An 18,562-nucleotide genomic window follows, 5' to 3' on the forward strand; every position below is an offset into this window, starting at 1 on the left:
GCCGACACACACGCACACAAACAAGCATGCACAAACGCTCTTTCTCAAAACTTGTTTCTCAGATTTAACACAGATGTGTGTTGTTGCAGTGTGGCAAGCCTCTGCCAGGCCTAACCAAACAGGATGATTGCTGTGGAAGTGTGGGTGCCTCCTGGGGTCTAAACAAGTGCCAAAAGTGTCCGACCAAACCAGGTAAGCCCTACTGACTAAAGGCATCAGAGCTGAGCCATTGTTTACTCCTGCTTCGTTCCAACACATGCTTAAATCCAATCTTTTTCTAATCTGGTCTAATTCTGTTGGTATTATTTTCTGTTGTGCTCTTGGTATGTTGATCTCCCAGTGTTCTTATACTGTTCAAGACATCCAGATGCAGCTGGCCTCTACTTTTAAAGTGATGTAGTACAATAAGGTGTTTAGTCAGAGATGCCGATCATATTCCTTAACAGCAGATGTTTATGCTCGGTTGATTTTTACAGCAATTGTCACAGACCTAAACAATACTGATGACAGATGATGATTAGCACGTAGCCGCCATCCTTGAGTTCCTGATCTCGTTTCAGGCGGCTGCGTGACTCGCCCATGCACCCAGTGGTACAAAAAAAAAAAAAAATGAAGCCGTTTACGCTTCCATAAAACCAAAACCAGAAAGCAAATGAAAACACATTGAGCCTGAAGATGAGAGTCTGGCACGAGTGCCACCCACCCCGCGGGCGGAGTGAGCCAACGTGGCCTTAAAGGAGTGAGGAAATGAGCAGCCCGACCGGAGCTGCGGTGGGTTTGAGGAGCAGCAGCAGGGTGGTTGTATGCTGGCAGGCGGGGTGGGCGGTGACACCCTTTGCAGTAGATAGAGACTCAGCCTGACAGCACTTGGAGGGCATGGTTATGTCGTCATGGGAAACAGCTGCATTATGGTGGCACACGGGGACACTCGACTTCCAGTTGCTTCCCAGCACTCGTATTCATATTTCGACCGTGCCCGCAGATATCAAACCGCCTGTCTAAATGTCAAAATATCTGCCTGGACCTTAATCAGAAGCAGACATCATCCCCCTCGGTCTCCTCCATCTATCATAGATGCCGATCCATTCCTTTCTCTCCCGGTCTCTATCTCCCTCGGCATGTCTGATTCCCGCTCTTCCTAAGTCCCCGGCACGATCTCTTTTGGCTCCCAGATGTTCCCCTCTGCTCCCTCCTTTGAAGTTTGCGGGTAGAAACAGAGCGAATACCCCGTCCACTCATTTTTATGGTTGTTTTTTTTGGGGGGGGGCAACATACTGTAGGCCTGGGTCCTAGGTCACACGCAGGCAGAGAAGAAAGGATATAGAATGAAAGAGAGGAAAAATGTAGTCAAAATGAAGTCATATACTGTGTCCCAGAAGTCTTGTAGGGAGCTTTTATAAGAGAAATGCTTTGAATTCCTTCAAAGTGTTATTGTTCTCGGTGTAGACACTTGGCTGGATCGTTCAGCCGCTTTCCTCCCTTACTGGCCTAAACGTATGCTTCGCCATGTGTCTGACAGGAATTATGCGCGGCCTGGAGACAACAGCCCCTGAAAACTGATGCCGCCCTTTTCATTTCATAGTGAATAGGTTCAGCCGTCTGCTCGCAGCGTCGACAAAAGTCATCCAGCTTTAAGAGTCTCCTGTGTGTCCTGTTCAGTGTGTGATAATGATGTCATGAAAGCCCTGTTTGTGTTTAGGGGTGTAACGCTACCATTGCTCACTTTATAGGTGGTTACAAATTGCACTGTTGACTGAGAACAAACATTACTACTTCACTTTTTTTAATTGCACTTAGAGAGGATGCCAATATAACCCTAGTTTAATGGGGTTCTTTTGCGGACAGAATTCTTAGTAAGTCTTCCAGGGTTTACTTCAGATATCTACATCTTTTTTTCCCATTCTAGGCCCATTTAGGCTCCACACTAACGTCAGCACCACTCGATCTAGTGATGCAGACTCATAATGCATTGCTGTTGTTGCAGTCTGGCCGGGTCTCTGAAGTCTGTGAATGTGCATGCAGGACGTTATATTGTAGGATATTATGTAGGACTTTATGTCACTGCTGTGGCAGTGAGAGAGGAGATTATGGTGAGTGTTTGAAAAGGAGGCTTGTTTACCAGTGTATCTGCCACCATCTCGGTTGGAGCTGCAGCCTTCAGGAGCCGGTGCCTTTAAAAGTTACACGCTGAGGATTCCTGGCTCGTAATGAGATCCAGATCAACCAGAGCAGGCTGCAGTGGACGCTGTCCTTCTGGTTCTCATGATGAGGAAAAGTGGAAAAGAACCGTGCCCCGTATTGTTTGAATTTCAAACTAGATCAATGTAGGGTTGTAATTTCTTTTAGGAACTGATGCAGAGGTGGAAGAGAAATAGGAAATGGGTGGTGGGGGGGGTTGCAGGAGGCAGTTTGGTGGCACAAGTTGAGAGCACACCGCAGAAACTGAATCTGCTGTGTAGTGAGAGAAATTCAATTTTTTTGTGCACTTTCGACTTAATCTGAGGTTCTCAAACCCATTTGAAGGCCGTTTGCAATGGCCCGAGTCTGACCGATACTGTAATGCTGGCATGACACTGTAATTGTGCTGGCAGCCCCACCCTCACTGAGTGTTTCACAGCTAAAGGAATTCTACAAGCCGTTTGTCTCCCCATCTGTTAGTGGCTGGGCAGCTTCCCTCTGTGACTCTGCTGGGAGGCTTCCCAGGGAGGCAGATCAGACGTCCCCATGGCTTAACGCAACCACCACACCCACAGGAGCCTTGGCTTCTAACTCTATTGTGCTGTCTTTACCACAAATTCTATTCCACCTCTAACTATAGGAGTTGTGTCTCCCCGTAATGAGGACACCATGTTTCATGAGATTTCGATCAATAAAGGCAGATGAGGCTAAGCAGGCGGGGGGCCCATAGAGGTCCACGACTTTCAAATCTTCCCACATGAACTCATCTCTCCCAAATCTCCCATCTATTCCCCGGAGATTTTAATCTGACATCCATCGAGGGGCCAAAGCCTGCGCTTATTGCTTTTTATTAGCGCTGATCAAACATGAACACTTGTTAATGACCAACACAAACCAGAGATGCATTGACTTTGCTTTAGAAACCGGCTGCAAAAGAACAGATGCATTGGAACCGCTCCACGGCAGCTCCTCATGGTGATTAGACAACGACGTCACATCTCTGACAGCTTTTGATTCATTGATGTTGACTTAGCGTTATCCCTTCACAACTAGAATGATGGAATCTATTAGCTGGGCAACAGTACGGCTAATCAGGACTGAGCAGACCTAACCGCTATAAGAAATATATTCCAGTTGGAGGCAGATGAATATGAATTTATTTTTTTACTTTTTTTTAATTGGATACAAGCTTCGTTGAGCACATTTTGGTTGTGAATGTACCGTGGCATGCCTTATTTCTGGAACCAGCCCAGGTTGTTAATATTCCACAGTGGATTGCAGATTATAGAGGAATGTGGATCTGTTTTAAATGTGTGTTTGATGCTTGTTACTTTGCCGTCAGCGTCTTGGAGAGGGGCGTTAGGCAAAATTGTCAAACTACAAACAGAGATGTATAATGCATACTTTCGTGAATAGAAGCAATGAAAATATGTTTTGAGCAAGGATTTAATGTAGCAGAAAAATGAAATAATCTCCTCATCAAAGCTTTGCTTTCGCTGTTGATGCGCATGTGGTCGTGTTGACGCAATATGATACAGATACAGCAAAGACTGTTAATGATTGAGCAAATACCCCGTCGCTAGTGGACTGGTACCCTGTCTATATCTGTATCAAGAGGAGGATGTTGATATTAGTCCCATGTGTACTAACTGATTAGCCTTTGCTTTACGAGCAGGGACACATTATTTACACGGCACGCGATATGGAGCGTGCCAGAATGGTGAATGTGGCATGTGCCAAGGAGTCATTCTGTTTTTAGAGCAAATGACCATTCCCATTAAACTGTTTGCTCCAATCAAGCGTTGGCTCAGAAGCAAAGAGGACATGGTATTGCCATCGTAGAGACTCACAAGACCCGAAACCGTCCAGGGTGATTAAAGGGCTCTGCTTGCTCCTGGTTTTCTCTGTGCGGCACCAGTTTGTCCCGTGGCGGCATGTCAGGAAGTAAATTGCTGGAAAGGATCCTGAGGAGGACTTGGCCCTTTGTGATGGTTGTTTTCCTATAGAGTGGCCCCCAATGGAAAGGAAAGCAAGAGCCTCCTGTTCCCTGTCCTGTGGATGCCATCCATCCCTCCTGTCTCCCACACGTTCTCCGGTTTTCCAGCCAGCTAAGGGGAGAAGTCCAACACTGAGGTTGCTTCTCAAGCCTCTCCCAGGGGAAATTGGTGAAGGGCTCTGAGCCCCGTGATTGATAGACCAGACTTCTCAGTCATCTAGGAAGAACAGCCCCGGGCTGGGTGGTCCGCAGAGCGATTGTACCAAATTAACGATTAAAGATTTCTATACAGCTGAGGAAGCCATTTGACCATAAACGCTTTCTCCGCTCTCAGCCCGCTGCCTCCCTCTCCCTTCACTTTCTCATTTTGCATAAGCTGCCCCTTTCATTTCACCGCCCTCAGCGGTACCCTCCGCGGACCACGTTTAACTTTCATGTTTAAAAGAGAATCAAGGGGATTTACTCCTGTTTGATTTAGGACAGTTGCACCAATCAGGAAGCCCCGAGAAATTTGAATTGAAGGAATTTGAGCAAGTATTACTGAACAGTTGCCAGTGGAATGCACAACACAATTGAACGGAGACGGACAATAAATTAGTGTGGGGTGACAAAGTCTTTTGTTGAACAGGGCTAAATGGATAGACAACAATTGGATGTTTTCGTCTGTACCCTCAGTGGATACAGACCAGTCTGGGTCTACAGTCTTTGTAACCACGGGTGACACTAATGATGCGCAGCTTGAGCTCACTCTTGCAAGCCAATGCCTGTGCCACTAGGATGTTTTCTACACAAATGACCGTAGAAACAAGCATGAGAACCAACACATCACTAAACCCGTAATGTCTAAGCTTTTTGTATAATAAGGAAAATTACATTAGCGTCTTTTCTTGAAGTGAATGTTCTAAGTTTCCGGTGCATGTTGCCAAGGATTCAGAAGCAAGACTCTGACCACAATGACGTACCAAGCCTGTGTTCCCAAATTATAGAATTAAATAACAATCAAACACTTTAGACTTTCGTAATCTTAGAAATGCATCGTAGAGAAGGCGAGGCAGAGTTTGTCAGTGTCTGTTTGCTCTATCAGCAGTTAGTTTTGACTCACTCCAAACAAATGGCCCCGAGGTAACAATAAAGACCTCGCGAACTAAATTTTGATAGCCAGTGTTTTTTTGAAGTCCCAGAGGCACATGAGGAAATGTTGAGTGCAAAATGTCAAAATAGATCCTATGTGCAAATAAAGCTCTATGCAATTATTCTTAAAATGCATCTCATATATGTGGAAATATGTCAATGTGATAGTTCTTACATAATCAGGTTTAAAACTGCACAAGACTTGTGCGACACAAACAGACTTTCACAAAGAGGTTTTAAGATGGGTTTTGAAATTCAGATTCACGTTCAAGTTGTTTCTGACTGCAGAGGTCCTCTCCTCCCTGCTAATAAGCATTATTGAGACTCCTGAACCTCCCCCACTGGGCTTCCCTTGGCATGTGCGTCCTGCTGTCACTCAGGCCAGACTCTCCCTGATCCCATCACGGCAGGAGGGCGTGCCCACCGGCCTACCACAACAGCTCATTACTCAGAAACTTTGGCGGGGGATTAGAGGGGTGTGGAGGAAGATGAGGAGGTGGGCAGACAGGAACAGGGGCGTCGCTTTGACACAGTTCCCCCCTTTTCCCGTTGCCCCCTTCATACTGACCCACTTCTGCTCTGTCAACCCTCAGGTACACTGACCCAGCCTGGTCCACTGGGTCACAGCAGGACCAAAACATAACTCAGCTTCCAGGACCTCGTTCCCAGAAAACCTCCATGTGGCACACATTCCAGGCACTCCTGGGAAAATGACACAAACTCATGACTGATTACTGTGTATTTACTGGATTGTTGTGTTGATATTTTACATATTGAATTCCGATGAGGTCTGCTTTTCTGGCTACTGGGTTTGGAATCTCGAAACGGTACAGCACGTTATTCTCTCCATTTTCCGACTCTGAAAACTATTGAACAAGCTTCTGAAACAATGGAGGGTGCAGTGTATATGTTCGCTCCTGCTTTCTGTCGGGTGACATGCGTTGGTGAAGACGACAGACGGGACAGACGAGAGCTGCCCCTCAGTCAGCACTCTGGGTTGCTGGAGTTTTGGTCACAAACACAGTGCGACCTTTCCCAGAGAACTCTGGCAGGGAAGGAGATGTGTTATCTTTGCTGGCAAGGCTGTGACCGTAGTTTCTTGCATGCGTCACCCCTTGTTTTCAACCCTTTGTCGCTGTGGCAGCAAGTTTGGTAAAATCTTGTTTTTACTGGCCTAGGTGTAAATCCAAAGATTGTCAACATTCTCATTTGTCCCTGTTTTGTGTGAGTGGGAAAAGTTGGAAATAAGAACTTCTCTCCAGGTTTGCTCTCATTGGAGGATGTTGCAAGTAAAAAATGAATGTGAACAGGACTAATTCCACCGCAGAATCTTGGCTGTCCTGACTAGGAGGCAATATAATATACAGCAATCATGGCTTTAAGCTGGATCATGACTGTGATTTCATTTGACTAGAACAGTGACAAACAGTTCCATCACATTAACAAGCATGTTGCTATTTTCGGATCCCTCCTCACCCGCACAGACATTTTCCCCTCGAAAATCCGCAGTTGGATCTTCGCCTTTGAACATGATATGGAGCAAAACCTCTTATTTGTCACTTTCGGTCAGAAAGATCTGCTGCTAATAATCACCCTGTCTCTTTTAAGAAACCTATAGATCCTCATACGCACTCGTTCTTTGACACACATGCAGACACACACACACACACACACACACTCAAACACAGGGACCCCGTCTTTGCCATACGATAGTCACATTGACCCCTCTCAACAGTTAATGGAGCATACTGAGGCGTGACTGGGTGCTGAATGAGAAATGACATGATACTTTCAGGCCTCTGTCACTGATAGTATGGCCACACTGTGGTATTAACAAAAACACCCTGTGTTATTTACTGCAGCACCTCTGTAAATCTCTAATGTACACACACTATATGAGTTCCGTTGCTTTGGGACAACAAGGGGGAAAAAAACTTTGGGGGCCAATCACTATTTGTGATTGGTACCTTAATCGCCATTCCTAGCGTGCACGGTTAAAGCATTATTATCTCGTTTAAGCAAATTTGCCCCGTGGTCGACGATAAAGGTCAGGGCTGTCATGTAGGCGACCTCAACATATTTATGATACAAGCATTTCCTTCATCTGTCCCTGGGGGTTGAGGAGAGTTGAAGGTAATATGATTATAAATGACGTCGAGTGTTATCGTTACATTCTGCTGGATGACAGCGCTGTCTTATAAATGTGCTCAATGGGGATCCATTTCCATACGCTCACTCTGGAGTCCCTCGAGGCCCAGCTGTGGGTCCCCTCATTTCTCCTTTTGCCAAGATGCTCACATCTGTAAGTTATATGGTACCCCCCTCCCAACCACCCTCAAAGAGAGAAAAAAGCGGAGCTCGTCTTCTCCCTCCACGATGAATGCCATGCCTTGTGACAGGCAGAGGCACGGCACTGTAAGATCATCTAAACCTGTGCTTTCTCTGTCTGTTTGCAGCATATGCAGTGATTGCCAATGGACAAGTGGAGTGTTCCGAGGGTTTTAAAAGGATGAATCAGACACACTGTCAAGGTAAGCTATTTAAATAAGTTGAATCGATCCCACTGCTCAATTTTAAAAGGTGTGTTCAACACAGCTTACATTAAATATAATGGCCTGGATGTGATAAAAACATACCATATATTTCAAAGCATACGTATATCTCCCATATACCTGTGGGAACCAGGTCAGGTCTATACTTAGCCTTAGTCCAAGGTCAGAGTTCAGCAGCCAATAAGCACCCGGGGCTGCTGTTTTAATTGGCTTTTAGCGTTCTAAGTGGAGAATGGTACGGCGGGCAGCGATCATGGTAAATGTGGAGTATTTTTGTGGGAGCTTTAGTTGCCGACCTGTTTGTTTCTCAGGCTTCCTAAATGTGCCGGCGGAAGAAAAAGCTCAGCTGAGCCATTTATATGTATGTGAAAACAAACTCAGGCCATTCTTGTCGTCCTTCCCTGCAGCATGCCAGAGGTTGCCATTTGGCTGCTGGTTGAAGACGAGATAACCACCCACATTGTCAAACTCTGTGCACCAACATGAGCAAATAAACCTGGGCTCAGGGATACATAAAAAAAAATGCAGTGCTTGCTCTGTGAACAAGGCAACTGATGCTGACACGTTGAAAAAACAGAATGGCGGTCTACTTGAGCTCCATCAGTGACTTGATTGCTGTAATCCAAAGGACAATGTTAACTAACCTATGGAATGTAACAACATAATGCTCTGAATACATCAATAACAGGCCTCATCCACTGGTTCAGCAAGTTCAACAAGTTTTCTTATCTGTATTATTGGCCGATTCATTTTTTTCAGGTAATGATTAATCTGGGAAACATATTTTGATAACGAAAAGACATGTGAACAAGTACACACTCATTTTCCAAATGTGTGTCAATAGCCAACGAATGTGAAAATGTATCTTATTTGGTATTCAAGTCTTTCTTTTGTGATTGTTTCAAGATGTGCGACCCTTTCAGTTGCTCGTTCCACGCGTTCCATAAAAGCAAAGCTGACAGTTACCCACAATATTTACTGGCGCGCTTTTAAATCTCTGTCCTGTTCAACTGCTGCGCCATTCCCAAAAATTATTTCTAATTTCAGGTCTCGCAGCCGCTGCCAAGGAGGCAAAAGCTCGCTCTTTCTTGGATTTTGTCATTATTTTCAGGAGGCCGTCCAGCTCGCCAAACTGGGCTTCCTTTTCTGAGCTGTTTGCAGCATGCTTTAGTGGAACAGAGCAGCGCTTGTCTCACATCCTGTAATATGCATGATTTACTGCTCTGGCTTTGTACGCCGACCCTTGTGGTCAGTGACGTCCTCGCCACACTGCGATAAGATGCCGCGTCAAAGCCATACGCTGCACTTTGACTTCAGAGAAGATTCCTTATCTTCAGAGGCTGATTCTTGCCCGTTTGCTGCTGTGCCCACATAGTTGCATGTTCCGTCTGTTGTGGGTGGTAAACTGGTGGTGGGAAGTATGCGATTGACATTTTATTATTAACGAAATAAAGGTTTCACTGATGGTTGATATTTATCATATTGAATATTTTCTGGGTCAACAGGGTGAGACTCTGATATATTAAAAACTGCTGTTCCAAGCAATGGCAGCTTAGACTGTATTTTGAGAATGTGGCCTTCACTATTGGCAGTGTCGAAATAAATGAATTTTGGCCCCATAACTTACGTCTGGTTTGAGATTTCCAGAGTAGTCATAAGGTGCTCCCTTTGGCTATAACAGCCAATACATAATAAAGAGAGTGATGTTGCCAATTTCCTTTGCAGTCTCCATAAATTCTGCAGGTGTTTATTTGAATCTAGTTTTCCGAGAGTTTATTAAGAGTAGTGCAAGGTCAAGTGAGGTTGCAGCTGACACTGAGGACTTTTTTGGACAGAACCGCAATATCATCAGTATCTTTTACCAAAATACAATCTCGATAAAAGCTGTTGATGGATTTTTCTTTACCACTAGGACTATTTTTCAACGCGAGCAACAGAGCATGAATTCAAAATAGATGTTGAGATTAGCGCTGGTCATGACAGGTTGTCATGCAAGTCAGTTTCAATCCCAATCAACCCACCAGCAGACTGTAACAATAGCACTAATCTGGGACTCAACCGAACCATGGATTAAAGACCCCATGTGATGAAGCCTGAGCCCAACGCTGACCTGAACTCTGACCAGATAGCATGCTGCTTGAATCAAACCACACAATATTGTTGATCAAGTCTTCGGAGTGTGGAAATCGGGAGAGATAGTCATGGCATCTGGTCTGCCTCATCGTCTTCACAGTATGTTCCTACTCATCTACACAGGCAAAGACAAAGGCGTGTTCACTCTGTCAAAAAACAGAGAGACTGGAGGTTTTGTCACTATAAGGCCAGTTTCAGTTTAGGAACATGTCCGTCCTAAGAGAGATGTGGAGAGAAAAAAAAGATGAAATAGAAAAGAAACGACTGCACAACAAAAGGGACATTGAGGCATTCGCTGGATTTGCTTCAGTCCACAGACTGTATCAGCCTCAATCCCTTATAAGCTCACTTTTTCCACCAGGAAGCAAAACAACAAAACAAGACCAGATTAATTAGAATTGGGAAAATCTGTGGTGGCAGGCTGTCGAGTTCCAGTCGTCAGAGCAATGGGAAAAGACTTAATGATGTACTCATTGTTTAACACGGTAGAACAACAAACCTTCCCTGGTCCCAGTGTGATCGCATGACTAGGCGGCTGAAATATGTCCCCCTATGTTTCTGGCTGGCACATTAACTGGCTAGTTTAACTCCAGTTGGCTTAGCGACTCGGGAGCTGTTGGAGCAATAAGCAAACTCGACTGACCACCATATAACTCAGGCACATGGTTCATGGTCAGAAAATTCTTCCATAATGGGAAGATGCTGAGAAAGATGATAATCTAAAACATTCTGCGATTTCCTTTGTGTCTGCTTGACTGCCCAGATATTAAAGTCAAGGCTACCACAGCCCCGAAAGCTTGTAACATCTTGCAGTCAGAGGGAAACATGATTTAAAGTGTATTCTGGTTAACAGTGGTCGAATTCATTGTGCCTGTTTCCCCTGTGTCATCACTCGCTTTCATACAACAGTGCAACCTTAAAGTCTCTGCATTTCATCACCTCCCAGCAGCTGGTGGTACTGTCTACATGATCTATTGCAGTATAATTTGTCACCTTTCAAGGTGTAAATGTTTTCTAAACCCTTACATCATCGCTGCCAGTCTGCAAGCAAGAAAGTTCTGTATACTTAATGTGGAATGCAAAACGCTGAATCTGATATCGATACTTGTACCAAGTTTGGTTGAGGGGTTCAGTGGGAGTTCAGAAAATTCTTGCCGAGGGGAAAAACATTACTTCATAATATTTCCATAATCAGAATGTACTAGACCCTGCATGACTGACGTCTACTGCATATTTCACAGACATCAATGAGTGCCTGTTGCCTGGGATCTGTAAGAATGCAGATTGTCTCAACACCAAGGGAAGCTACAGATGCGTATGTTTACAAGGCTACATGTTAGACGCTGCCAGGAGTCACTGTGTCTGTAAGTATCGCACACACACACACCAACGCTTTATCTGAGGCCGGGACTATTTCATTATGTACTGCATTGGCTTTACATGATGGTGTCAACTCTCTCCTCAGCGGACAAGGCCGTGTCCAACCAGAGGGCCCTGTGCTACAGGTCGGTGTCAGCGGGCGCCTGCTCTCTGCCGCTCGCTCAACACCTCACCAAGCAGATCTGCTGCTGCAGCCGAGTGGGCAAGGCCTGGGGCCCTGGGTGCGATCGCTGCCCTTTGCCCGGATCAGGTACAGTCAAATGTTACACCCCTCACTGCTCCCGTAGACAAATCCTCCTCGAGACTTAACTCGTCATCCATCTGCAAACTTTATAAACTTTTTACTGCACTTGCTAAAGAAAACATTTGCTGGGTTTATCACTTTTGCAGATATAAAATGTCACATATAATCTTATGAGTGGGCTAGCGAGGGGAGTGCGAGCACATTTACCACTCAGCCACCATTTTGCGCTCTGCTTGGCACGCCAAGCTGTTCGGAATAGCCAGCAGTGTTTGGAGTGGAAGAGGACCAAAAGCATAACAGTTTTCATATTTTGGTGGCTACATAATAATGGGAGTCAGTCTTGTGTTATCACTCCAACCTCCAGAGAGAAACCCCACTAATAGATCGGCAAAGCTTCACAGCAGAAATAAATAGCTCGGCCAAGTGAAACATGGGAAGTAGTTGTCATCTTTCTTCTTCTTTTTTTTTCATACCGATCTAATCTTCAAAGTCTCGCAGCGAAACAGGCTGGTCTGGTGTCTGCACTGGCCGCTGATTCATGGGGATCGTCATAGATCAGATATCACAGACACAGACCTCCATGGTGCTGCGCAGCCAGCACTGACACAGTGCACAGCCACAGAGCCTCTGGTAACTTCGGACGCTGGCTTTTGTAGAGCCTGACAAGCTGTTAGATCCATGCTCTGAACATTTCTTGTGACTCAGTAACAGGAGCCCACTGACTTCCATTCCATGTTCGCCGCCTATGATGTGGCTCCTGATCACGTATAGGCCCATTTCCCTCCACTTTTAAATGCATCATTCAGTAGCTTATCATATCCACATTTCCTGCATTTACAGTGACCGCATGTCTGTCATTACTCATATCTCTATTCCAGACTCGTTTCTGGTTTCAGGTCAGGTAGGGGACACAGTGCTTCTGACTTGTAATGGATTCACCATCGCTGAGGTTTGTTGGGCTCCAACACAGAGAGTTGCAGTCTCCCTCCTTTTAAGAAACCAGCCAATCTTCCAGTAGCCTCTCTCACACATGCCTATACACCAAAGGGTTCAAAGGTCAGTTAGATCTTCTATTTCCCCGACTGGCATGGTTGTGCCTGTTTGTTCGATATCCCCCAATCGGTCCAAATCCTCTCCCTCGTAGCCCTCGATGTCAGCTGTCACTGGCTTGCCAGTTCGATATAGTTCTGCAGCAACAGCCGAAACCTGACCCCCTCATTCACAGCACAAGGCGAAGCACAGTATGCTCAGCATAACAGTGTTACACGGATGGCTTATGGTATTGCCGTGAACATCAGACAGAAATATGAGTCACGATTACACACTGGCAGCGTTTTATATTAGCTTTAGAAGTCGGAGAGCACGATTCCGAGGCCATGTTTTCTGTGGCTCATCGTTTGCTGATGTGTTTCCTACCCTGCAGACCATTTCAAGGAGATCTGCCCAGCTGGCCACGGGTATACCTACTCGCTCTCCGATGTGCAGATTTCTGTCAGACATCTGGAAGAAGATGATCTGCAGAGCACAGGAGTAACATGGGAGGAGCAGAGTCCAACTTATCCGCAGCCTCCGTCCTCTCAGCCTTCACTGCTGTTTCCCAGAAGACCACAATTCCCCATCTACCCGCAGACACCACAAGTGCCCCAATACCCCGAGTACCCAGAGACACCACAAGCACCCCGGCACCCTCTGACTCCGCAGCAACCTCTCCATCCCTCTGACCCAGCCAGAGAGACACCCAAACAGCCAGCAGGTGAGAATAAAACGCCTGGTACGTGGAATTCCTGCCAAGTTGACTTTTAGGTTGATAAATGTTTACTCTGACTGATAAAGAGAGGAATAGATGTTGCTGCTGATTGTCCCGTGCATATTATGCACTTAGGCTCCAGAGTTATCCAAACATGGTATTCATTTAACCACTTGAATATTTTTACCACGACCCGCGGCATAAACAGTGCACAGCGGCTGAGTGATGACACAATAGGAATCTCTTTCTCACAGGATGTCAACGGATTAGCTCCTTTTGTAAGAATCCAAACATCAACAGGATGTTTTTGAGCTCCACAAATAAATGCTCGCTCCAACATCGAACCTATTCGAAGGAATAGCCATGTACACCAACCATCTAAGTGAAAAAACACCCTGTGAGCGTCACAGTGATTCACACAAGTAATCCACATTAGCTATACATCTAAATCCCCTGGATTTTCTGCAAATGTATCTTCCTGATTTAATGCTCGTGAGGTACTTCACTGGCACGGCTACAACATTTTGATTTATATGAGGAGACAATTATGTAAATATTTAGAGATTTTTGTCTTCATTATCAGCGATGTCTATTTCCTTGTCTGTCGTTTGCATTTTTCGTGCACTGTTTTCATGATACAACTTCCTATGTCCGGCTTAGAGGACAAATGTGCTGTAGGATTTGTTAAATGCCTCCAGGATTGAAGTCAAGTGTGTAAAGAGAGCATAGGTTTTTGTGTACGTTGTTTGTAGTCAGTAATGGTACTTCTTAATCTGAACTTTTTACCACTGATGAACTTTTCCTCTTCTCTCTGTCCCATGGCAGATGTGGAAATTCTGATCCCGGTAAGTTCTCCCTCCCCGTCAGCCTCTTGGCCTTTAAAATGTTTATCTTAAAACGATATGCTCCAGCTATCTTAGGATTGTTTTAACTTATAACTTATTCTGACCACATTTTCATAGATGCAAAGCTAATTAGCACTGAATATGATGGAAAAAAAGCAGACACACTGTAAGAATATGAATGTGGTTATGAAAAATATGACCAATATCCTTTTTGACAAGTGATATTTGCTTGTTTTTCAGCCAACTGTTGTGACTGACTCACCGCTGAAATATCCAGGTATTTTCTTCTCTGCTTTGCTCACACAGATCATATAACTCTACTTCTTCACCCTTGACAAGTGCTTTGACACTGCTGTTTAATGCCTCTTGTGGTTTTATTTTCCATGTCTTAGCTCAAGGGCAAATAGTAGTTTCACTCAGACACAGGCGTGTGATGTGTTTTCTATAAATTGCTCACTCCTGCACAGCGGTGGCAGTCTCTCCGCTCTGCCCTCCCGCCAGTGAAAACATTGACATTAAAGTCGGGAGATTGCCCACATACAATGAGTCTATTGGATTGATTTTCTTCCTCGTGCTGTTTTTAAGCCCAAAGAAAAGACTGGATCTTTTTTGATCCAGCTGTCCAGTGAGTGACACCTAAAGGCAGTAGTTGCTGGGAAAACAAGTGGCGTATCGTGATGGTCGTGAAGAATTCGCTCTGTGAGACAGCGTTAGTGGTTCTCTGTATTTGCACTCATCCACTCCCTCGATCCCTCTTCACAGAGACTTCTCCAGACTCCTCCGTCATCGACCTGAGTCCAGATTCAAGGGACACAACCCAAACAGACTCAACCACAGGTAAAATACACTTTCAACTACACCAAATACACTGGGGCATTTTTGAAACTCTCAGGATCGGCACTCGAGAAAGTATTAGATCCAATACTCTCTCCAATAACTAATGAAAGACTAAGGGAATAATCCTAGTGTCAATAACCCAATACTAACCCTGTTACTAAAGCAATATATTCAGTTATATAGAGTGTGAGGAAAAAACAACAGCGCAAGCACAATATCTGCAGTTTCAGGCTTGTATTAACTCTGAATGGAGAAATTCCACTTGTTAAAATACGGAACAGCCTAATTTGAAAAACAAAACAGGAAGAACCAGGCAATTTAGTCTTGGCACTAAATTGCATGTAAACTGTTTACCTGAGTGCACGTTTTAGTTTGTTCTTAAAGTAAGCTTGCATTAAGGTTTGTGGAGCTCGTGAAGAAACAGAGCAGCGGTGCCTCTAGACTTGTTTGTCTACATTTTTCGTTCAAAAGAAGGATTCTTTTTGGATAAACGACCTGAACTGAATCACTTCCTGATTCTTGACACTTCCTTCGTCCAGTCGCGCTCTCAGTCTGTGTGAGTGAACGTGCACAGATGCACTTGACCCACTGAGTCATTGATTTGTTCGCAGGGATACACTTATATGGACAATTCTCTTCTCCAGGCCTAATAAATTCCCCCCATGGTTTCTCACTCAAAGTCACATGAAAACAAGCGCTCACGTTCACTGTTGTTTCGACAGACTTTTCTGATAAGCGTGAACTTTAAAATGCGTCTCGCAGCGTTGAGACTCCCAGGTGCCGCTGCAGCTGCGACGAGAGGAGGAGACTCACTGTGAGGGTGACTCAACAGTGCATGTTCAGTGATTCGATCACATGACGCCTGGGTCCGAGTCAACGGCTCCATCTGCCAGAAGCAGAAGTCAAACTGTAAATGAAAAAAAATAATAATAATCATTTTTAAAAAGCATTCATCTCTGATATTCAGCAAGGAAACTTTCATATAAAAATATAAATATTACAACTTTTCCGGTTCTGGAAGCAGGGATCATGAGGAAAGTTTTACTGTTCAGCTGTGTTTCAGTTCAGTGAACGCACAGAACGATTCGGTGCACAAATCTTTTTGAAGGAATCTTGCTTGAACTGATTCTAGGGATTTAGGACACTGAGAGGAACATCAGCAATCACCTCCTTGTCTGGAGTGAGAACAGAATCGACAACAGTATCCGCCATGTCTGTACAAATCACCCTCACCAGTCTTATCTTGGGCAAAGTGTTTTAGCAACGACGGCCAAACCTCTTCCCCGCCACAGTCTCCGCTGTCGTCTGTGCAATTGTGACCAACGCCATGGCAACTGTGGCGCCGCTCGAGCTCACCTATCTAGCTCACTTCGAGGAAAAACCACACTGTGTCAGCGGTAACCGAACTCTCAAACTCACACTTGCCAAAGTGTGTTCACCGGCAAACGGTCCAACTTGTGCCTGTAATGACTCTTTCATGTGTTCGACTTGGTTCCTTAACAACATTTCTCCTACAAACCTCTTGTATGGTTTCTCAGAGGTCAGTAGGAAGCCATATTATTCATGTTATATCATTATTCTCTGGAGTAAACAAGAAATATTGTTAAGCTTTATATGTACTGAACAAGCTTTGAAACTCCTTTAAAATGTATACTATATATATATATATATATATATATATATATATATATATATATATATATAAAACTGTAAATTGCTTATACATGGTGTTGTGTGTATTTTGCCTGAATCTGCACTATGCACTTATTCAATATTGGCAATAATCTTTGTATTTAGGAAGGGATAAAAAAAATAACTGATGTAAAGCAGCTTATTCCACTGGATACAAATCTAAAAACCACGGGGTGGGCATGGAGCTGTTGGACAGCCATGCAGAAGAGCAGCATGAAGCTGTACTCTTCATTTTTCATGCTTTCTGTCAACTGCTGGCAGACAGTGATCTATCTCATGAGGCATTTTTGCAAGCTGACCCAAACTTTAGCTGGGGAGCGTTTGTATTATGCTTTTACTTGACCCCTTTTCTCAAAGCCAAGTTGGCGTGAAGACGCGGCACTGCACAGAGGGTGAGAGGGCGAGAAACCAAGAGTGTGTGCCTTTTGGAAAGGGAAGTTATATCCTGAGTGGACAGAGGCCAGATTATATGAGTAATGCAGGAAGAGGGGAAGACAGAGTGAAATTGTGTTTGAGTGATAGGGAGAGTGAGGGAAGAGAGATGGGGAGGTGGAGGAAGTGAGGAGAATTTACTGTAATCCAGTAGAAAAAGACATTGTGTTGTTAGGTTTGTCCTCCTCGGTCATTTACACAGGGTCCCCAGTTCCGTGTCTTAGTGTTACCACAGTCCATTTGAACAGAGAAATACAAGAACAACACTAATGTCAGGCTCTACTGTGCATGACCTGTTTCTTGACGACCTCTTTGCCAGGGCTCCATACCACCTGTTAGAGCACCGCAGCGCTGTAAAACCCATCCTCTCGTCCAGGAACCGACCTATAAAACAGCAAGACGGGTTTCCATGCAGAACAACATGTGTTACTGGAATGCTCTTCTTCTTCTTCTCCTTTTTTAAAATTTTTTTTTTTACAATGTCTGTAATGTTGTTCTTTTCTGCTTTCCGAGTAATGACTTTGCACATCCCTGTGGCTTTCCTGTTAGGTCATGACCAGTGTGCCACCATCCCCACCATCTGTGGGCGTGGGAAATGTACTCCCGTGCAGACGGGCTACACCTGCCAGTGCGAGCCGGGATTCAAGCTCAGTGCACTGCAGACCAACTGCATTGGTAAGCTACAGTGGGAGCCAGAGGGAGATAAAGGGGTACAAATGGGGGTAATGGGGGGGGGGGCACACAGACACACATGCTGAGACCAGAGCACCCCAAGGCTCTGTCTATCATCATCTCAGTGCGAGCAATTCTTCAACACCACACGGCACAGAAGCCTCGAGAAATGAAGCAAGCCAAAATGAAAGGGATCCGTTTGTTTATGTTGACCCGTTCCGTGATGCCTGACAACAGCGCGCAGGCCGTCCAAAGAGCTGCCACGGTGCTGCGATCCCTTACCTCACAGTGAAGGCCTTGGCCAGAGCCTCTGCTCCACCCAGCTGGGCTCAGGCCCATCACCGAGGAATGCCTGTATTGTAGAGGAGCTCCAAAGTCAGGGCTCGGAAAGTGAAACCGCAATATGATGTTACATTAGATATGGAGTACTCCGTCTCCCGTTGCAGATGTGAACGAGTGTGACGAGGACCCATGTGAAGGGAAGGGCCGCTGCGTTAACAACTATGGGTCGTACGCCTGTCACTGCCACAGTGGCTACAGCCAGGTGATCACCCAAAACAGGAAGTTCTGTCAAGGTAAGACACAGCCCAAGTGGCCGCAGAGATTTAATATTCCTGCTGTTAGCTTTTCTAACTCTCTGTTCAAGCTCCACAAGGTCTCGTCTGTCAGTGCTGTTCATTGAAAAAAAAGAAGCATCCTTTCCTAATTAATGCTGTGGAACAC

The 18,562-nt window shown here is 45.0% G+C and overlaps 1 protein-coding gene across 1 annotated transcript in view; it reads left to right on the top strand.

The window, feature by feature from the left end:
- LOC118286276 (latent-transforming growth factor beta-binding protein 2-like) overlaps positions 1–18,562 on the top strand; it is a 79,766-nt gene that overhangs the window by 37,189 nt on the left and 24,015 nt on the right. Inside the window, exons 8-17 of the mRNA XM_035610592.2 lie at positions 90–192; positions 7,762–7,836; positions 11,232–11,354; positions 11,456–11,620; positions 13,038–13,367; positions 14,187–14,206; positions 14,447–14,483; positions 14,969–15,043; positions 17,717–17,842; positions 18,286–18,414. Of these exons, the coding sequence (XP_035466485.2) occupies positions 90–192; positions 7,762–7,836; positions 11,232–11,354; positions 11,456–11,620; positions 13,038–13,367; positions 14,187–14,206; positions 14,447–14,483; positions 14,969–15,043; positions 17,717–17,842; positions 18,286–18,414 (1,183 nt within the window). The remainder of the gene's footprint in view (positions 1–89; positions 193–7,761; positions 7,837–11,231; positions 11,355–11,455; positions 11,621–13,037; positions 13,368–14,186; positions 14,207–14,446; positions 14,484–14,968; positions 15,044–17,716; positions 17,843–18,285; positions 18,415–18,562) is intronic.

This window comes from Scophthalmus maximus, chromosome 15, assembly GCF_022379125.1.
Source record: "Scophthalmus maximus strain ysfricsl-2021 chromosome 15, ASM2237912v1, whole genome shotgun sequence".
NCBI lineage: Eukaryota > Metazoa > Chordata > Actinopteri > Pleuronectiformes > Scophthalmidae > Scophthalmus > Scophthalmus maximus.